This window comes from Chanodichthys erythropterus, chromosome 23 (assembly GCF_024489055.1).
Source record: "Chanodichthys erythropterus isolate Z2021 chromosome 23, ASM2448905v1, whole genome shotgun sequence".
Classification (NCBI taxonomy): domain Eukaryota; kingdom Metazoa; phylum Chordata; class Actinopteri; order Cypriniformes; family Xenocyprididae; genus Chanodichthys; species Chanodichthys erythropterus.
This window is the reverse complement of record NC_090243.1, coordinates 7,540,987-7,564,539: the sequence shown is the minus strand read 5'-3', so window position 1 is coordinate 7,564,539 and position 23,553 is coordinate 7,540,987. Positions and strand designations below refer to the sequence as shown.

The following is a 23,553-nucleotide window of genomic DNA, read 5'->3' as shown; positions in this document are numbered from 1 at the left end:
GACCTGTGAGAATGTAAGATTCTGCCATTTTTCTTTCTTTCATTTTTTTAGTGATTTAAGCTTAAAATGGGCACCATAAATGTAAGGATTTGGTCTATATGGGCACCAAATAATACTGTGAGTTTTGATCACGTCACTTAAGGTGAGTGTGAAAGTGTCAGATGATTCCTTCTCAGATAACAGGGAGACCAGCCAGGAATTTCACCATGATATTAAAGAACAATCAAAGACAAATAAAAATTATGTAGATTAAAGGAAATTTGCCATCTGACCAATCTGAAGGATTTATGAGATATTGGCTAACTTGTAGAGCCTCTTCTGTGTTATCAACACAAGGAAGACATTTTAAATAAATTTTAAATAAAGATAAATGTTATTAATAAAAAGATAAGCAAGAGTAAATCAACACTACTAAATGAATCCCATGAATGAGAAAGGAATAAAGTGCATAAGATTTAGTGATTAAACTGGATGTGGCTATGGCAGTTATCTTAAGCGTCAAAGAAAAAAAAAAGAAAAAGAAAAAAAAGAAAGATTATTTGTTACTGACTAGCATCAGTTATATTACTTTTAATGTAAAATCATATACTGCTTTTCATATAAAATATATTTCTATATATTGTAATCATTCACAATTACAGTGAGCTCATTGTTTCTGCCTAAAATTAATACATGATGTTAGCTAACTGTGTGATTTGTTTACAGTATGTACTTTTCTGAAATACATTACTTGGACAGTCACCTCTGATAACAGATCACTCTAAATTGTATTGTAGACACATGCATTTTGTGAAAAGCTGCTTTGAAACTATATGTATTATGAAACGCGCTATATGCAAATGAATGTGAATTGAATATACAACAATGCCAAAGTCTCTGTAAATAGGTTTGTTTAAGTGATATTTACGGTCATGTGCTCGAGTGTGCAGTCTGATGTCGGTGATGTTTTCCAGTGGTTGTGCTGGGTAACAATGCAGTGGGGAAAGGGGCCAGAATCTGTTTCAACAGCCTTAAACATGAATCTCTGTGGGATACGGATCTCCTGGAGCACCAAAATGGGTCCTAAAATCTGGAACACGCAGATGAGGCCCTGAAGTAGGTGCAGAAGGTCCTTAACAATCTGGAACATGCAGATTAAGGTACCTTGAAGTGAAGGTTTGCTCTCCTGAGCCTAACTTTGTTGCAAATGTGTCAGTATGCCTTTTGGCTCTGTAGGCCAGAGACACAGAACTTGGCGAATCCGCTTTTGTCTCTTGGCATGGAGACTCGGGACGTGTTGTAATCGTTACTGTCTCGCTGGACAAAGGCTCTGAACGTAGTGTTTTTTAATATCTGTTTCCTCACAGACTGGACAAGCCTCACAAGCTGTAGAATCAGAGCATGGAATCTGTTTCTGTTGCTGCCTTCCCCATTGGAGGCCGGAGGCTCAGAACAAGAAGTGTCTTTTGAAAGGGTACATTTATCCCTTTCTGATGAGGAGGAGATTGTAATTTGGCTGCTGGCATCAGAGGGGGCACTCTCCTTTCCCCTGTGAAACTCATTTGAATAATCTAAAGCACACAGTTAATACAGTGTCTTTACAGTTTTAGCATTTCTCACTTTCCAAACCACCACCAGAATACCTTTGGCAATATTCTAAACATATAGAGTCCAAACAAAATGGAAAAAGACTGGCATGCATTCTTTCATTTGTATATTAACAGCTGAATTTGTGTAATGTCCAACCAAAATGTAGCAAACCTTTCTTCATTGTTGCAGTTAGAGAGAGGCCCTGCCATTAAACTGGGCCCCGGAATGTGCTGTTCCCTACAAATAGTTATATGGAACTTTAGGCGAGTCTTGTCATAGTGTTTCCAGGATAGCAGTCTGGATATTAGATGCAGCTCCTTCGCTTAGCAGAGAGGTTAAAAATCACTGCTGTGTGAGAGAGTTTTCATGCCAGTGACATTTCTAGGCTAAAGGAACAGTGGAGAAATGAGTGACTGAAAGTATTGATAAGAGCCAATGCTGATAACTCAAACATAAATTGTTGTTAGCAACAAAGAGAGAGATTTTTTTTTAGAGACTTTTGTCTTTTTGTAAGGTCACTTTATATTTTGCATTTTTTTCAAATGCCTTTTATGTATATTATTGTTTTTCCATTTTACAAAATCCAATCTTAAAATCTGAAAATCCATCAAAAAAAGTACTTAATATATATAATAATATCATAAAATATTTAATAATATCATAATAACATCATAAAATAGTCATAGTAATAATAACATAAAATATTTCAGTATTTGTTAGAAAATTATTTATATACATTTTTTACGCATAATGGCTGCCACAATTTCCATAATGTTGAATAATTATGCTCAGGGACGTAGTTAACCCCCCCAATATTCAAATCCATCAGTGATAACCCCCCCAATATTTCGACATGAAAATCACAGTAGATCTATACTAAAATATGTATAATTCATTTATTTGGTAACAATAATTTTGTTTATAATCGAATATGTGTTTGTCATAATAAATTAGTCAAAAAATACCCCCCCCCCCCCCTCCATTGAACCGATTGGTAACGCCCAACCAATGTGCGTCACACTTTCACCAAAACAACGCGAGTGGTGCTGTACTGTTTGAATGGAGAGCACGGGTAGCACCAAAAAATGAAGAGAACCGCTGCCCAGCCGACTATATTAAACTTCTGTTCAAAGAGGGACGTTAAAAGAATAAAGCATGTACTGAGAAGGAGGTATGAAAACATTGTAATAGCTAAGTACACTCCACATATATTTTAGCTAGCTAATCCATTGCAATTTAGCCATAACTATCAGTGTAACTGTAACCAATTACTAAAACAGCCATCTATTTTGTTACTTCATTTTTCAATAGTGTCTTATCAATGACAAAAGTATTCAAATCGGTGTTTGTTTTCTTCCTTAATTAATCTGACTATTGAACGAATTGGCTGAATGAACGATTTAAGTAGCTCACTCATTAAAACGTCGAATTGCTGCCACCTACTGGTGGTTTCAATATTAACAATTTCTTTCTTTTTAGAATCACTCCGTTATGTTAGAATTTGATGAATGGTTATACATAAATTCCATAAAGTTATGACAGATAACCAAATCTACGCCCTTGATTATGCTTCTAATTTGGTTTTTTCTAAAGTTTAGAAAAACTTGGTTGACAGCAGTGTCAGTGAAGAGCTTTTCGGATGAAATATGTGTAATGTGTGAAGAAATAACATCACTGTAATGAGTATTTTCAGTTTTAGTTTAGTTTTCAATGTTCTGTTTTCCCTGTTCTTGTTTGCTTGTGTTCCCTAGTTTCCTTGGTTTATAATTAGCGCTACACCTGTTCTGTTTTAGATTACTCTTTCTGTGTATTTAAGTCCTTAGTTTCCTCAGTTCTGTGTTCTTTTTTGTTAATGTTTGGTTGTTGTTCCCTTATTGTTCCCTTATTGGATGTACTTTTTGTGATTCCTTGTTATAGTGCACTTCTTTATAACAACCATTCGTGACAATCACTTGTGAACAGATTGTTTTTAATTGTAGCAGTACTTTTACAAATTAAGCAAAAAAGAAAAATTGTATTATTATAATGCATAGTTTTTTTTCATATGATTTTAATGTGATTATAGGTTTTAATATGATTTTTGAATGGCTTACATTTTCTTTAAAGGTGCAATATAAGGGATTTCTGGGAAAAACTGTTGAAAATTTAAATCAACTAAACAGACAATTTAGTGAATATTTGCTAGATGACTGTTCTTTGTGTGCTAAAAAAAAAAAAAAAAAATGTTTGTATGGATCGGACCATTTGGATTTGTAGAAAGACTTAAGAATGAGAGATAGCTGAGATATAACCAAAAAGGAAAAGGTCAGAGGAATATAATTGGAAGAAGGGTCAGGCAAGAGCTAGGATCCACATTAATATTGAAAAAGGTTGCTTTGTTTCTGCTAGATATGCGAGTAGCATTGTTTTTTTTGCTGTTTCACAGAACCAAGATACGCCACAGCTGATTCATCCATACTTGCGTGAGCTGTCTGATGCACCAGCTGTTACTGTGTTACATAGCGTGTTCATTATTTTTGGGGATGGAGCAATGAAGGTATCAAACTGTTCTTACTTATCACTTGATCACCTGTATTTCAAGTACAGACAGTTTGTTTCTGTATGGAGGTGTATTTATGAGGTATTCATGGAGGTCCTCAACCTCAACATTTAATTAAACAAGGCTCTAATCTTACTCTTGTTATGTCATTTAATCCTCTCAGGAGAGCTTAATTAATGAATGTTTGATTAACGAGGCACAGTATGACACCTGATTCTTTTTTTTAAGCGCCTGTGTATATATCACAAATCATTAGTTCATTCAATCATCTAACAGAGCTGCTTGTTTCATATGCAGCAGAGTGTGAAGACGTGTGAGTGCTGAATATAAATGTAATCATATTCATTGATCTTTCTCCAAAAGAGATCAGTCATGCACTCTGTAACTTATATGATTCCCCACTGGCAAATAGTGAAGCCTCTCTGGTGCTTCCTTGTCATAGGATGAGTTTAATTTTAGAAACAGTTCAATTAAATGAAAAAGAACAGTTACCATCTGAGCCCTGCTTTGCAGATATATAGCTGTGATGTTCTGAGCAGTGTATAAACTCTCACCTCACAGGGTCCCTATATGAAGTGTTCACTGCTCCCTAAAAAAACTGAGCAGGGACTATCTGTAAAAGTTTACTTCAGCTGAAATATTTTTTTTCTTGAATGCCTTGCATTGCAATGTCATCAAACTTGAAGCAGACTAGGTCAGACCAGTCATAGGCTGTTTCTCAATATGCGTTCTTCAGCGATCTTGCGTCCTTGTGTTCTTGCTTTACGTCATCATCAACCACCAAAGTTCATTCCAATACTCAAGAACGCAAGAACGGAGGACGCATGAAAGTACCCGGATGTGTTCTTGATATCGAGGATGCATCGAATGCAAAATTGAGGGAATCGAACCGTTAAAAATCCCAGAAGACGCTGCGGCGGTCGACGTACGGAAGCCTGTAAGCTTTGAAGTTCTCGAGAGATTCCAGCTACAAGCTCGCAAATACGTGACGGCTCGTGAAAGTAAACCGTTTGTTTTGCTTAATTTTAATAAAATGATAACCTGAAGAAAGCCTGCAGTATTTTTATTGACATATAAAAAAAAATCTTAACATTGACAAAGCATAAGAGCCAAAGGCTACTCATATTCATAAATACACGCGGTGAAATAAAAAGATAATTATATGAAATATTTTTTTTGAACAGGTTATGACATTTGTTTGTGATGTTATGTTGTATTTACTGTGCATTAGCCACTTATAATATGCTGGGACGGTCAGTTGGTCAGTTGAGCAACAAGATCGTAGCACATCTCAATTCTCAAATGATGCGTTCTCTGTCCTCGCGTCCTTCCGAGATCGTTCTTTCAAGGTCGCCTGGCAAGACCGGACTCCACGAGAACGCAAGTCCGTTCTCTGCGTTCTTGGAATTGAGAAACAGCCATAGTCTTATGATGATGTAAAGATACTTACATTTAAAAGAAAAAGTGTGTGAACCACTTGCAGAATCTGTTAAAATGTGAATAATTTTAACAAAATAAGGGATATAATACAAAATGCATGTTTTTTTTTATTTAGTACTGTCCTGAGTAAGATATTTTACATAAAATATGTTTACAGTCCACAAGACAAAAAAATAGCTGAATTTATTAAAATAACCTCATTCATAAGTATGTGAACCATTGATTCTCAATACTGTGTGTGGTTACCTGATGATCCACGACTGTTTTTATGTTTTGTGATGGTTGTTCATGAGTCTCTTGTTTGTCCTGAGCAGTTAAACTGAGCTCTGTTCTTCAGAAAAATCCTCCAGGTCCTGCAGATTATTCAGTTTTTCACAATCTTTTGCATATTTGAACCCTTTACAGCAGTGACAGTCTTTTCACACCGAGGACAATTGGGGGACTCGAACATAACTATCAAAAAAGGTTCAAACATTCACTGATCTTCCAGAAGGAAACGTGATGCATTAAGAGTTGGGGGGTGAAGACTTTCGAATTCAAATATCAAGGTAAATTGTATTTAATCTGTCTTCCAGGAAACATGTAAGTATCTTCTATTGCTTCCGAAAGGAAGTACTAAATGAAAAAAAAAAGATATTTAAACGAAATAATAAAAAATTTGGACATCTTCATCCTGTTCAAAAGTTTTCACCCCCCAACTCTTAATGCATCGTGTTTCCTTCTGGAGAATCAGTGAATGTTTGAACCTTTTTTAATAGTCGTGTTTGAGTCCCTCAGTTGTCCTCAGTATGAAAACACAAATCTCAAAATCATTCAGTCACTGTTGTAAAGGGCTCAAATATGCAAAAGATGCTGGAAAACTGAAGAATTTTTGGGACCTGGAGAATTTTTCTGAAGAACAGAGCTTAATTTACAAGGTACTCATTAACAGCCATCACAAATAAATAAATAAATAAACAGTCGTAGATCATCCAGGTAACCACACAAAGTATTAAGAATCAATGGTTCACATATGAACAGGGTCATTTTAATAAATTCAGCTATTTTTTTTTTTTATTATTATTTTTTGTCTTGTGGATTATATGTAAACATCTTTTATGTGAAATATCTTACTCAGGACAGAACTAAATAAAAAATAACATACATTTTGTATGATCTCTCTTATTTTGTTAAAATTTTTCACATTTTAACAGATTCTGCAAGTGGTTCACATACTTTTTCTTTCAACTGTATATATATTGACGCAAATTCACATTTCGATTCGATTTCGATGTCATCAAACTTGAGGCAGACTAAGTTGGATCAGTCTTAGGGTGCGTTCACACTTGTAGTTCGGTTCGTTTGGTTCATTTGGTCCGGACCAAAGAAGAAAAAAAAAATGTAGTCCTGGTCCGGTTAGCATTCACATTGGCAATTTTATCACATGTCTTTATCACATGTCTTTATTACATGTCTTTGGTCCGTGTTGCGTTCATATATCATTCGAACCGCACCAGAGTTTGTTTGGTGTGCACCAGGGTCCGGATGGCAGCGTTCACATATGTTCAAATGAACCGCACTAACCGAGCAACTGTACCAGGGTTCGTTTTAATCGAACCAAACATGACAAGTGTGAACGCACCCTTAATCTTATGATGATATAAAATGTGACGTCTCGTTTTGTTTTTGTTTCATGTTTTATTTTGAAATTCTCTTAGTCATGTTTCCTATTTGCCATGTGCTTCCCTTGTTTGTAGGCTTGTTCAAGATGCATTGGCGCTGCGCAGACTGAATGGTGTATGACATCAAAGTACCATGAGAGCGTTTGGAGAGCATACGACTCCTTATGCTTTTGAATCGCTCTCACGGTACTTTGATGTCATACACCGATCGGTCTGTGTAGCGCTGATGCATCTCGAACAAGCCTTGTGTCTTGTTCTCATGTGATCCTGCCATGTGCTCCCCTTGTCATGTCATATATCATTGGTTTATTTGATCATGTTCAAAGGTGTGTCTTGTCAAGTCATTAGTAGTCTGTGTATTTAAGCCCTCATGTTTGCCATGTGTATTTGTCTAGTATTGTGTCAGTGTAACCACTGTTTGGTGTTTTTCTAGCCAAGTTTGCCACGCCATGCCAAGCCAAGTATTCGCTTGTTAAGTCTGACATCACGCGGCACTGCTTCTGGGTCCAAACGCTCTATCTCATACCACAAGAAAACAACAAACGGTGCTAATATACACACACGATGTGGTGTAATACTACCAAAAAATTATAATCATAACCTTTATCTCCATACCAAAATTCCAGATGGCCAGACAGTGACTCATCTTTTATAAATCATTAAAATATTAATGTTTGTGACGCTGTGAGCACGGAGACTGTTGTGTACACTGTAAGTATTTTAAATGATTAACTTTTTAAAATGTTAAATGTTTAATATGAATAAATAGTGCTCATAAACGACCGTCAAGATGGCATTCTCAAGTGAAACGAGTGGAGGCTTGGACCCAGAAACAGCGTTCCTTACGTACAAGCAGTGATAAAACTGCACTTGGGTTCTATCAACTTGCCATCAGTGGACTTGCTTACATAAAAATACATAAATTGAAATCAATAACTATTAAATACATAATAATATAATATAATATAATATAATATAATATAATATAATATAATATAATATAATATAATATAATATAATATAATATAATATAATATAATATAATATAATATATGCATACATTGACACCAATTCATGCTTCGATTCGATTTCGATTAACAGGCTTGAATTTGATTCAAGTCCAATTTTGATTCCTTCTGATTCATTTATCAATTCATTCATTTATATATATATATATATATATATATATATATATATATATATATATATATATATATATATATATATATATATATATATATATAATCTGGTACAGTGGATGTCAATTTTTCTCAAGGAAAAATCTCTCAACTAATGCTGAATACATTTACTGTTTAAAATTAACAACTGATTTGTGTAATATAATATAATAATATATAATAATACACACATATATATATATATATATATATATATATATATATATATATATATATATATATATATATATATATATATATATATATATATATATGAACAGTTTGGTTCAAAAACGCAATAAACGCCATTTTCAAAAAATTGAGTTTTCGCCAAAATCAGTATTGTATCTGGTCCGTGTACGTTTTGATAGTTTGTTTTCCAATTTGAAATGAAATACACAGAAACGAGAAAACGGTCGTTTCCCGTTTTTTCGTTTGTTAAAAAAACCGGGAAAACGAGATTTTGACTCGATTTTCGTTTTTTCGGGTCACGGATAGAAAACGGAAACACGACTTCAAAACTCGTTTTCCACATGTGGGCGGTCATTACACGCCCCTTTCAGCCGATTGGTCAATCAAATCTGAGCCAGTGACGTCATCTTCAGTTCGTTCAACAAAATAACAGTCCTCTGCCGCTATATCAGTAGATGTCATAAATCGGCTTTCTTCTGTGCAACCTAACGCGTATTTCACAGAAATATTTATTTCAGAAATGTTAATCAGCACACAGACTGTTATAATGCTGTTTGTAGTTTAATATGCATAGTGAAACTGCGCTACCCACACAGAGGAGCGGATGAAAAGCACAGATTAAAAAAACAAAAAACAAACAAACAAACAAAAAAAAACCGTACAGTTTTTATTTTATTCTATTTTGAATAAATAGAATAATTCACAATAAATAAGTAGTGTAAGCAATTTTGAAAAACGAACAATAGCTCATCTCTCTTTGTTTATTTATTTTATATAGCCTAACATTGCCTGCTGAATATAGGCTAATGTTAATAACCCTTTGGTTAAAAGATTGAGGGAATAGCCTGTAAAGATCAAACATTAAAGATCAAAATTACAGCTACATAGCTATTTTAGCTATGACAAAAATAATATATAAATGTTAAGCCAAAACGAATTAATTTAAAGCTGAACTGAAACAGAAACCGGCGTTAACTACCTCTCTAATTTGACACAAATCCAAATGTTTCAATATTCACGATTTGGAGGCTAAACTATATTTATTATTTAAACGCTTTTATTGTAGCCTACACAGACTACTTAAAATGAGCAGTATAACTTTTTATATATTTGGTTGAATGTATGTTATTTTGACAGTTAACAGGCTGTGATGTCAAGTTACTAAAACTAATGTTGTGTGAGCGCGTGAGGCGCCGACGCGTTCACTTGAATTTTCTTATAAAAGCGGAAACAACTTAAAATACTCAGACATTTATGGTCAAATATATGTAACACCATTCGAATCTGTGAAGGGTTAAATAGGCCTATTATTTTGTACGCTCACAATAAAAACAAAACATTGCTCGTAAACAAAGAAATGTTCTGCCGTCTCTGTTTCCTTTCTGTGAACTTCTCAAAAATGAACCGACACTCATATTGTCGCATTTTTTCCCCTTTCATTTTGGTAATATGTTAATTACTTAAGTGAAATAAATTTCGCGCACAGACATAGGCTATTTATTCCTTTTATATAATTGAATCCTTTGTTCTCCGTTCACAGAAGCGCTGCAGGTGCGTGATGATGATGAATCCTCATGTTCTGTTGTTTATTCTGCTATTTGTTCATGTAGGCTAAAACTAAACCCCTGGGATTTGTTTAATGATTCACAGACATTTATCAATTCTATTTTCGTTTAATTCCAATTTAATATAATCTTGTCGGTTAATGAAACGATGATCGCACCAGTTGAAAGTCAGGGGGAAAAACAGAAATTATATTGACAAGGCAACAATAATTTTCGTTTAGTTTAAGTTTTTCAAAACATCCACAGAACTGCATAGCTACAGTAAATTTTCCCGCTGTTTAAGCCACGAATATTTACAAAATAAAATAATTACAAAGATGATAAAAGATAACAAAATAATTACATAGATAATAAAAGTTAAAAAATGTTTAATATACGAGAGTTTTTGTTTTGCTGTTGTCCACTAAAGCAATTGACGCAGAATCGCCAATAGCCGTTAAATCGAAATTGAAAGTAAAATGTTCAGGGCTGGGTTTCCCAATAACGATGTATCTTAGCTCTTAAGAGCGCTTTCTAAGTGCGAGGTTACGAACGCTCGCTGCAATTCCACGTGCGTTTCCCAAAAATGCCCTTAACATGAACGCGCGAGAACGCGCTCTACGTGCTACTTAAGAGTCGCTGTCCGTTTCTCAAGTGCTGAATATTACCTTATAAAATCGTATCCTTTAACGTTTAACCTAATAATCGTCACCTGATGTGGTTTAAAATGAATAAATAAATAAAGATACCTTTCAAAAAGATTAAATTAATGTTCTTCTGGAGGAGGTAGAGCTAAACAAAGATGTAATTTTCAGACGATTTCTTTAAGCTATATATATATATATATATATATATATATATATATATATATATATATATATATATATATGTGAAGACTTCAGATGCAAAAGCCTATAAGTGCCGTCTGAAATGTTCTTCTAAAATTAGCATTTTTATCAAGCTTGTATGTTTAGGTTCAGTAATTTCACTTTAATGGCAATTAATAGGTCATTTTCTTTTCCATTAATGTGAAATAACTGAACATAAACATAGGCCTACAAGCTTGATAAAACTGTTCATTTTATAAGAAAATTTCAGATGGCACTTAGAGACTTTTGCATTTGAAGTCTTCATATATATACACACACAGTCAAACCACAATTTATTCAGACACCTTGAACATTTCATTCATTATTACAGATTATTCGCTATAGTTTTTTTTTTTTTTTTTTTTTTTTTTTTTTTTTTTTATGGTAGTAAAATATGACAAGATCTCAAATAACACTTTAGCAAAACATGGTCAGGTCAAAGTGTCTGAATAATTTTTGGTTCCAAATTTGTATCAATTTTACTGGTAGTCCACTGTATGAAGAATTTTTGGGCATAATATGTCACAGTTTACTTTATTTTGTCATTCTCACTTACATAAATTAACTATAGTGTCTATATTTAACTTAAATTAATTATAGTTTATATATATATATATATATATGTATATATATGTGTATATGTGTGTGTGTGTGTGTGTGTGTGTGTGGTGTGTGTGTGTGTGTGTGTGTGTGTGTGAAATCAATCAAACTGTGATTCAGTGTTTTTGAAGTTAATATCTAAACTTGTTTATGTTTTAAAATTTAGTTTATAGTTGAAAAAAGTCAGTCACTTCAGAAACACGGAAGAACTCCTATAGTATTTCATAGAGCTTTAGGCCATGGGTGGTAGGCCTATATAAAGCCTATATAAAGGGTATATAGGGTGACAGTAGTACAAATTATGTACTTCATCTAGCCAATTTCTACAGGTGTACAGACAATTTTTTTATTGCAGACATGTTTTATCAGCACTATTTATGACATCATGTGTATTTTTATTTTTTTATTTTCTTCCGTTTTCTTTTCATATTAAACAACAAAGAGGATTTAAGAGGAATACAGTCAAAACCTTAGCTATGTTATACACATTGCACTTGAATAAAGGTGTAATCTGCCGGTTGTCCTGTAGGTGACCTCATAACTCTGTCTTCTTACGATGCACTTAGGGCTTAACGATTACTCCTGAGCACTCGTAGATCTACGATCATTTTCAAGTGCAACTTAAGTTACGATGCTTTTGGGAAACAGACCTTAATATTAAGATCACTCGTACGATCGTTTTTACGATCAACTTAGGCTTACGATGCTTTTGGGAAACGCAGCCCAGGGCCATTTATAGCTAATTCATTCAAAAGCGAAGGAAAGACAGAAAAAGTGAGGATAGCAAGTAAACTGTGACATATAATAATGTTCACTGTGTTCATAAAAGTGTTTAATTTAAGAGATAAAATCTGTATGGCCATTTATAAGCTAAGGAAAACTAAAAAGCCCCCCGATGGTGATACCGTTATTAGGTGTTGCCACCTAGTGGATAGCCTATTTTCTAATATGACTGCATAGTCTACTGCAAGGAATGCGTCTGCTAAATGATTGAATTTAAATGTATAAAATGTAAACAAAACATTAAAATAAGAAAAAAAAAAAATGAGTGCGGTAGCCACTGATCTATAATAGAGAATAGTCTATCATTATGTATAGCCTATTGATCGGTGGTAGTAGCCCAAAGGATGTCATGCGCTTGGTAACAGATGTAGAGGCATTTACATTTTACATTTTAAAAACACAATGCCAGCTTAAAAACAGACTTAATTAAATTTACTGTAGGTTTTTTAAACTTTTTTTTATCTGTGCAAACATATTTCTGTGAAATACGCGTTAGGTTGCACAGAAGAAAGCCGATTTATGAAATCTACTGATATAGCGGCAGAGGACTGTTATTTTGTTGAACGAACTGAAGATGACGTCACTGGCTCAGATTTGATTGACCAATCGGCTGAAAGGGGCGTGTAATGACCGCCCACATGTGGAAAACGAGTTTTGAAGTCGTGTTTCCGTTTTCTCTCCGTGACCCGAAAAAACGAAAATCGAGTCAAAATCTCCTTTTTCCGTTTTTTTTTTAACAAACGAAAAAACGGGAAACGACCGTTTTCTCGTTTCTGCGTATTTCATTTCAAATTGGAAAACAAACTATCAAAACGTACACGGACCGTATCTGGTCGGTATTGAAAAGTCATTTATTAATTTTGCGCAAAATGTGATATCCGTCGTGTTATTCTGTCATGTTTTCTCCCTTTCTTTTCAAAACGTGACAAACGCCAGTCTCCTTTTTCTGCAAAACGCGATATATCCACTCTCAACCAATCACAGCGCTCCATTCCACCCACTGTAAACATTAAAGGCTTATTTAAAAGCCATTTTTAGTACCAATGTACTCGGCAAATGTGTTTATTTAACCGTGCGGTGGCGCCAGATACTCTTTAATCGGTAATGACAAATAATTTATAACATTAACAAGATGACCATTTTGGGAGCGACGGCTGAATGTATTTTTAGTAAAATGCCTGTATATAAGATAAATATTGGCAAAGTTTAAGCTCTGTCATATATGTGAATCAACTTACTTTGTTGTGTATTTTCAATTTAAAAAATAACTTTTATATTGATGGATTAATTGCATTTTGAAAACAAAAGTGTCATGGATTTATTGCATTTTGGGGAAAAAATAATACGTTTTTATAATAAACCTTTTAAAATCAAAATGTAGATTTGAATTTTTTATGTTTTTATATCCAAAAGATGCTATGTGAAAGTCTGAAACAGAAAATAGTGGTTTTCATCTTGCCACTTTCTTGCTAAAGAAAACACCTTTTTACTCAAATTAATCAAAACGGAGTTCATTAAAAATATATATATGCATACATGTGCATTTATGAAAAATAATTATAAATGTTATTAATAATTAGAATTTTAATTCATATTTTGTCATACTTAAAGGCTTGAAATTTATTTAGATATTTTTATGTTCGCAATGATTAATATGAAAATAAGGGTCATGGTTCAGGGTTCATTTACAGTATGAATGTTTTTCCTATGTTGCATCTTGAGATTGATATTTTCAAATAACTTTGTGGAAACCAAACATGAGGTGAATTACTTTGGGTAAAAACCTTTTCAACACATTTATTGTAGCCAAATTTTGTGTACTGTGGTTTGCAGTGACTGTTGACTTAATTTGCACTTCCTGTGAAGTGATATATGATAACATTTACTCTCCTTATGATTTGGAAGCTAAAAATATTTGAAAATCCTGCATATAATACTGTTCTGGTGCTGATATACTGCTTAAATACTATTCAGCAGCAATACCTTTCACTTAAGTCCCACACATTTCTAATGGATTTTCATTTAAAGCATATGCAGTACAATGCTCTCTCTGAATGGGAAAGGACAGATTAGGCTTTTCAGAATGATAAAAGTCTGTCCGTAGTTCAATACCGAGGATTAATGTGACACTCTGGATTTGCTTCATGGGATCTCTGTGGCTTATGACAAAGCCGGAGGTCCACTAGAATAATGTGTGAGGATGGATATATTGCATGTGGGTGTTTGTGCACGTTGATAAATGCGAGAGGGTTGGCGTCAACCTTACATGACAAACAAAGCTTACACTAAAAGCCAAGAGTACACTAAAAGCCAACATCCCATTCAGTAATATTACACAAGCTTTCAGGTGCTGGTAACATGTTTGTGTAAAATTAATGTATTAAAATTAGCAGATTTTAATCCATGTCTTTCTGTTAATCTCAACAATATGCATATCATATAAACCAGGGAGTAGCATCAGGTATTAGCTGGATTAGTTTATAGCAAGTGAAAAAGAATCTTAATCCTAAATGTTAAGCATGACGTACCTATTAATATTAATGCATTCATTTATTTATATCAAGGTTAAAATATTGGCTTTTTTATGGGGGGTAATAATTACTGAAAGTGTCTCCAATGATTCAGATGTTGTGTGGTGTGCTGTTGGATTATGGGAATGAGATTTTGCATCTGAAAAATTTTGAAAGATACATTACATGTAAAATGTCGAAAAATAAATCATCTAAAAGTCGAAATTCAACTGGATTTCAAGCAGGTGGCAAATTGTTTTAGATGGGATCATTCAACATTTTATTATTATGTCATTATCTGATAAGCTTTTCACACCTCAGACAATTTTGCAAAGAAAAATATATATTTTTTTTATCTTGTCTGTTCTGATAATGTTCTGACAGCTTCTCTTGTGATTGTTTGCTAAAAAAACTTAACTAAAAATAAAACTGACACTAAACCATAAAAAACTTTTTTGTTACTTAATGCATTCTCATCCTAATGCATTCTCAATGCATTCTCATGCTAAACATGGCCAAAGTTTCAAAACATGATTTGGACGTACAGTATGATGGAGTATTTCTGTGCCAAATACACTACTAGTTTTGGAGAGTTTTTTTCAAGTATGGCCTTTTATCACATAATTAAGTGTGGAATTCCTTGTGTAGGCACTTCTCCCTGATAAGTATGCACAGATCAACCAGAGCAAGAGCACGCCCATCAACACATTTCGTTCGGGTTACAGAAGCCAAGAGATTTTTCAACTATGGTTGTGTCCCAATTCAGGGGCTGCACCCTTCGAAGGCTGCATTTGAAGGCTGCATACATCATCGAGGCAGTCTCATTTAAGAAAAAAAAACATTAAATTGCAAAGTAAGAAAGAAATTACAGTATTTTACACCTCACAATGAATCTCAGTCAATGTTATAAAGGTTACTTTTTCTTAAATATGACATCCTTGATGGCGTATGCAGCCTTCAAATGTGACCTCCGGAGGACGCAGCCTCCAAAATGAGACTCAGCTCCTGTCACCAAAGGAGTGCGTTTTTGGTTTAGGAAAAGATTACCTTTTTCAGCTTTCCAAACAACCCAGCTTTAAGGAAACAGTGGATGAAGTTTGTTTTTCTGGGGCAGCAAAAGAGTTTGTATGTTTGTTTGTTCCCCGGAATTTCAATGATGAATGCTTTGTAAACAAGTCCTAGTTCGGCACTGGATCGCGGGCGGTGAATAAAACTGCATCAAATGTCTGTGTTTTGTTGGCAGTTAGCGTGCAAGTGCATAAAATGTAAAAAACACAAACGTTTTTTGTTCACTTTTTATTTATAATGATGATCTCTACACAAAAGCTGTGACTGTTTAGCCCCGCCCACGGCACTGATGGCGGGCACGCCTCCAGGAGCTTGGCTTTTTTCGGAAAGTCTCAGTACAGCATATCTATCTTTTCTAAATATGATAAAACTAAAGACTTTTCCGAGATATAAAGGATGCAATACTACTCTACAGGTACTCAAGAGTAACATGAGATTGGCAGAAACTGTGTGTGTTACCTATACTCTTTAAATAAAAATTCATTTATTAAAACAGAAAATATAAAAATAAAAAAAAAAATAATTAAAACTATAATAGTATCTCAATGATACTGTTGTGGTATGATGACAAAATATACTTAAATAAATAAAATAATTTATACACTTTTTTAACAGGATCTCTAGATTAGTGAGGTACCACTGAATTTCCCAAATCTGCACGAACCAACAACTACCTCAAAACAATTATCTGCAGTTTTAAGTAGTCTACAGATTACCCTTAGTTTATAATGTCCTGTATGTTACAATAGCTTCACTTTTACTGATCTATAGTTTTACAGACTGTTGTTTTAGTCATATTTTATTGCCTATAATGGACTGTATAATTATCAGTAACAGAAAAACTTTAATCGTTGTTAATCACAAGTTAAAATTGAAACATAATAATCACTTCATTAATCATTGCAAAGATGATTAATCTGTTGATTAATTTAATATTGGTATTTAATATTTAGGTCTGTCTTTTTTTAATGAGCCAATTAGCCAATCAACTTACTGACAGAAACCTTCATGTTCAACCTGCTTTTGTAGCCTTGACATTCTGAAGCTCTGTTTAGTACTTACAGTTATTGACTTTTTATGGTGCATCTTCCAAATGACAAATAAACAGATCAATACATATTAAAGAAACAATAAAAATCTCAACAGATTATTAGAGAAACAAAAGCCTAATGACAAAATGTCACAATGTAATCTTTGTTTAATTAAAAGAGAGATAAAATATACTTTTCTTAATATTTGTATCTTGGAGTTATCCATGGTTTATTCCAATTTTTACACAGGCACTGTATATAGTTGGGGGTTGGAAAGATCAGCGCTTTTTGTTTTTGTTTTTTTGACAATGCCATGACAGATTTATTTTGTTTACCCAATGTTTGACAGTTGGACAAATCTAGACATAACAATAGCCAATTAATAGCCAAATAGACCTTATTATCAATTACCCTTATTTTACCTTCTTCAAATTTAATACAAATTTAATTTAATAAAAATTCCATTAATTGGCCCAAAAAAGTTAATTTACCAATAAGTCTTTCCAACAGTTGGAAAACACATCATACTCTATTCTACCTGTCAGTATGATTCATTCAGCTGTGGACTTCATTGTTATATCTAGATGGAGGTCACTGCCTGTAAGGGCAGGCACAGGTGGTCTTTGTGGCTAGATTTAATGCATTTAAGCTGTTTCTGCTGGCATTTGTTCTTTTTGGAAAATAATTTGTTGTTTTTTTAAAAAGTATGTTTTTCATTTCAGAGCTCTGTTGTATGCCTCTATTCAATGTCCATTTTGTAATGTTATGAAACTGCATTGCTTTTTTTCATTCATTCAGTGTTCACAAAACAAGCGCATTGAAGAAAAAACACACGGACTCATGCACCTACAGTCTTTTTAATTCAAGCCTGAGTAAAATTGATTGGCTTGTTTTGGATCAATATGTGACATTGTAACACAGGATCCGCTATGAATTCACTGAGGAGGAATTAAGTGTCCTTCCTCCTGAAGCATACATCATATTTTTCAAAATCTGTGGACCATAAGACAATTCTGTCTCTAAATGCATCATTGTAATGGGATACCCGTACCTAGTCCTTGAATGTCTCCCTTATTCTTATATAAAAGGCTCTTAATTGAGTCATAGATTGTGGTATAATTCAAGGTAAATTATCTCATAATCATTTGAACAGTAGTTTATTAGTCTCAATTCAGTTTGTCAGTAGTGTAACAGTAGTTCAGCTGTTTTCAAAGTACTATAGCTTTTCCAGTAACAAACTTTTTTTTCAATGAGTATCTAGTGCAATATGTAAGTCTTTTTTATTTTTACATTTGTATTATTAGATATTTAGGTAATTTGAAATCCAATAATTATGTTTAAAAGTGTAATTCGGCAATTTCTCTAAACAAATTATTGTGTCACTGGTGCACAATGAATTCTGGGGTAGGCAAGGCTGTGAAGGATCCATCTGTTGTATACTTCATTTCACGGGAAACGAAGGATGCATTTGGAGGCCGCATTTGAAGGAACCTTCGAATTGGGACAGACTTCGTCACGCCATGGTGACGCAATCAGCCTTCGAATGTGGCCTTCAAAGGATGCAGCCTCTGAATTGGGACGCAGCCATTATGTGTAGTTGGAATGTCTGATCTTTCTAGTGAATCAATTCATCCTAAATTATTCTCTCCCAAATGTAGAATTGGAAATTCAGATTGTTCTAATGAATCAATTCATCTTAAATGTTTTTAAGTCTCATAGGCCAACAATACGGCCATATAGGTTGTTTGTCACTTCCCTGAAATATGACCCATAGGAACGTTTACTAAAGTTGTGTCCCTATCGACAACGGGACACTTTAATTTTAACTTTTATCTGCGTCATATTTCGGGTTTCGTGCTCAATTGGTAGAACATTGCAATATACAACTATATGCAATCATGTGATCATACGATCGTGGATTCGATTCCCAGGGAACGCATGTGCTCATAAAGTGAATATGTACTATAAATCACTAAGGGTAGGTTTAGGGATGGGGTAGGTGTAGTCGTTAATAAAAAAAAGAGTTTTGCTAAATGGATATAGGACAAATGGTGGGTAAGGGACCGTGTTAAAAGTCCACACATTGCATTTAAATAAACACGCATTTTGATTGGTAACGATGCTCATACGTCATTTCATGATGACGTAACAAGACTGTCATTATTTTTATTTTTATTAAAATGTAAATATAGGTCATAATAAGAAAAAACCTATAGGGTCGTTTTTTTGGAGAAGGACAGTCTCCATAGGCTGCATCTGAAAGTTTAAAAAAAAAAAAAAAAAAAAAAAATTGAATCGATTGTCTGAAATCAGTTTTGCGAGGTACCTTCATGCCTAAACGCTGCCTACAAAGTCATTGCCTGAAAGGCAGCAAGGCAACAAGTTTTCAGACGCAGCCATAGTGTATGTTGATTTCGAACTGAACAAACTCAAAGTTTTAATAACACATAGAAACAGATGATCCCTTACAAATGTGTGGCTAAAATGTGATTAATTCTAGTGAACAATTCATCCTAAATGGTTCTACCTCTCATATATAAAGTTGGAAAGTCTGATTCAGTTCTCTCTCTCATATGTAGCATTGGAAAGCCTGAGTCATTCTTGTGAATTGGTCATGTTGAATGATTCATGTAAATGAACAGATTTTAAAAAATGATTGACAAATTTAAATATCCATAGTATATGTACTGTTTTTGACTTGGTTGTGTAAATTAGGATGTTTTTGTTGTATTTAGTATAAATTTATCAGCTTAAGTTTAAAACTGTCTGGCTAATTTTTCTGGCTCTGATTAAATTACAAAACATATTAAAAAAAGTTGAATGTTACTTGGTGGCTGTGGTAAAGTAGTGTACAGGAAGTATAACAACAGTCTTTAATATCACACTTAGGAAATTACAGAAGAACTCAGGAGAATCAGATAACAATAACTTAATTCAAAGACGATACATGACAAAGAACTAAGGACAACTCAGAAGAGTAATGAGGGAACTAAACAGGAACAGCTGAACAGAATGAATAATGATTTACAAATGAAAAAAAAACTAAAAACTCAGGCAGACATAACAGGAACTAAACAGAACATACATGTAAAAAAAAAAAAAAAAAAAAAAAACGTAAACAGAACGTAATTGTCCCTTAAGTAACTTCAATGTTGTTTGCTAATTTTGTTCAAAACTTATAATGCAGTTAACTACCTTTTCAAACAGTATTTTGACTGTAGCTTAACTACTTCCCTAACTCTGTTTAAATCTTATGACCTAAAAAAGATTTTCTTTCCCAAGCATCTCAATAATTCATTATTTAAATTTGTACACAGCATAGATCAAAACAGTACTCTCACTGAATCACAGTGCTCAGCTGGGTCTCATTGCGTATTGATTGGATGCAGAGTTTTGCATTCAGTGGGCCACTGTGCATTGAGAAGTGCCAAGAAACACCTCAGCGAGAGGGGTGACGTGGCCCAGCATTTCTCTGCTTTATTCCACAATGCCATTTAACTTTGTGTGGACTCACTCCAGGACGCCAGCTCTCAGGGCTCACTTTGTTTTAGTTAAAGTCAAAAGAGTAATAAACAGATGCAGCTTCTAAATAGAGCAGCCAGCATGTGTATCTTGAGGTTAATGACCTTTACATTTTTCACACAGGTAACCTCTCAAAGACTTGCACTGCTGATGGCTGGACTGAGATGGACCCGATGGAAATCGCAGTGTATTGTGGCTATAATCTGAATGGCACTATTGACGATGTAAGTACAAATTGTTTACAAAAGCTCTTTTCAAAGAGTAATTGTTTCTCATGGGGACGTAAGGTAATTTGAACATTTACAGTATAGGGGCTAGTCAAGTCATTTGTATTGCCATCCCAGTTTTTTTTTTTCTCCAACCATCTGCGTAAAAATTCCTGGTTGAATTACTTACTAGTCTTGATGAATACCAAGGTAATGTGTTAATTTAAATGCCATCTGAATCCACATTTCTAAGTTTACAAGAAGGGATTAATTCAAAAGTCATTGTCTAAATGCTTTTTTGACCACTGCCAAGCACCATATGGTAACTGTTGTGTTTCACAGTAATGTGCACACATTTTAAATGGACACTTTTATTACTGAAATGCTGGAAACTGTTTACAAGAAAAAGATCACTTTACACTCTACTACAGTGAATGGGAGCTATTAAGAAGACAAAGAAAAAAGAGAACAAAATCATGTAATTTTTTTAAATATGCTAATTTCCACATTTTTTAAATGATATCCATCCTTTTGAGAGATAAAATGCTAGACAGAAAACCATTTCAACCATAGCATGTCAATTTTCTTATTTTTAAACAGGATATTTAAATAATCAAATAAATAATTAGGGGTGTAACGGTACACAAAACTATAGGTTCGGTACATACCTCGATTTTGAAGTCACGGTTCGGTACAGCAGGGGGCAGAAAACTAAATATAAAATTGCTTTTTTATTATTAAACTTTTTTGAACAAATGTGTCTCTGTGTTTAAATAAATTCAATTATAATTAAAATTTTCTTAAGGTTAAATATCTGTTCTAATGCTGTAAACTATACAGGGAGCCCTTACTTGCACAATACTATAAAAATAAAGGTTATAATTAACAACAGAGCCCAAACTATTACATTTAATTGCTATTTATTTTTAGACAGAATAGGTTAGTGATATAATACATACTCAAATAACAAATTGTTTGCAAACCTTTAAACTGTGCATAAGGCAGTTTTTGCATCTATTTATAAAATGATGTTTTTACTCCAGTTAATTGTTGAAATATAATCATTACACAGTGGCTGTGTACTAATCAAGACATCACTAACAGGTTAAGTAAAATATAATGAATATAGTCTAATACAGTGCATATATTTAGCGGAAGAATTTCTCTAGCAAACTAACACGCTGTGGACACTGAATGACTTGCCTAAGGTAAATGTAATGCTACGTGACATGACATTTTGTTTATAACACATATTGGTTATTGTTTATATTGTTTCATTGATGTCTTTCCACCACTGAAACACTAATTGAGCAATTACACGAGATATATGTTTCATTAAGTACTGTATAACTTTAGATGTTCATTCATGTTTATTTTGTAATTAGTAATAAAGAGAAAGAGATGATCATTTTCACCCGCGCTGTTCATTTGAACTGAAGCACCTATAAAATGATCTGTCATGCCACATTAAAGAGCATCAAAATGGCATTTATAGTTTGAATTTCATGAGAAAATGACAATTATATGTCTGACCACGTAAGCAGCACATTCCTTGGTTCGTAGTATCACAGAAATTCGTTCTCCACTGTGAATTAATTGCCACCTGAGGTGCATGCAAATTTATTTTAGACAGTCCTCATGGCTCAAATAGTTTACTATCTTTAAAGGTGATTAGAAGACTTTAGAGAGCATCATACATGCAAAATATCTTAGGAAAGTTAAGTCAAACTAGTGTTTTCAACTCCACTGGCATTATACAACACTGAAATGCTCTTGACGTATTGAACTTTTAGCCTACGCAAAGTGATCGTTCACATGTTATGATGAGTGTTCCTCACCCCCATAAAACAAGCTTTACCGTTCACCCTTTTTTCAGTCAACCTCTCAGCCTCCTTTTCCAGTCTGCCTTTTATTGCCTAGTGCAAAGTAACAAGTCCAAACATAATATCTCCTTTATTTAGCGATGCACATCGGCGTATTCCTTGGATGTATTTGTAAACACACAAAAAAGCCATCGTTGAAGCAGTGATTATATAACATGAAACACCTTGATCTTTTGGGCACAGTGTAGTTAAGTGAAGAACAAATGACCTTTGCCCTTTGATGAAAGCTTTCCCAGCATGTTTTCACATCAACAGGATGGGTAATCAGCACGCCCGGTGGGGGAATATGTGGGCATGGGACTTAAAAGGAATTTTATGTTCTTGTTGATGAGTGTCTGATGCTCCTCGTTGCCATGTTCAGGTTGTTATATTTGACTTTGGTCAAAGACTATAGAGGGGGTTATTTAAAATACATTCTACGCAGGTGAGTCTTTTAAAGATTTGCGTGGGAGAGACAGCACAGTACCCATTCTTCCCACAAAAAAGATAACCTTGAGTAAGAACCCTTCTTTACAGACATCAGGATCCGATAAAATGGACAAAAAGAGTTATGGTCAGATACCAAGGATGTTGTTTTTATGAGCTGTAATGTTTGTGTAGATTTTTTGAGGGGCACTGAATGCATGTTTTGACCCCACTGTTGTCATACATACTGATAGCAATGTGCTTTTTAAAAATCTTATATTCAAAATCTTGTAGTAAAATCTTGTATTGAACACAATACTAACATACTGCATGTGAAGTACTTTTTTTAGACCAAGGCAAAATGTAAATGTCTTGCCTTTAAAAGAATGGTTTGCTAGAAAGTGCATTCAGTGATGTTAAGAAATATAATTCCTTAATCAAAAGGTTTTATACACTACTGTCATTCAAATTTGTAATGATTTTGAGAAAAGTCTCTTATGCTCACCAAGGCTGCATTTATTTGATCGAACACAGTAAAACAGAACTATTGTGA

General features: G+C 33.9%; 1 protein-coding gene across 2 annotated transcripts in view; it reads left to right on the top strand.

Moving 5' to 3' along the window:
- Positions 1-23,553, top strand: part of vipr1b (vasoactive intestinal peptide receptor 1b) — a 75,272-nt gene that overhangs the window by 21,033 nt on the left and 30,686 nt on the right. For both annotated transcript variants that reach the window (XR_010893738.1, XM_067377310.1), the window contains exon 4: positions 20,630-20,730. Coding sequence is in view for 1 of the 2 variants with exons in the window: in XM_067377310.1 (XP_067233411.1) it covers positions 20,630-20,730 (101 nt within the window). In the remaining variant the exon portion in view is untranslated. The remainder of the gene's footprint in view (positions 1-20,629; positions 20,731-23,553) is intronic.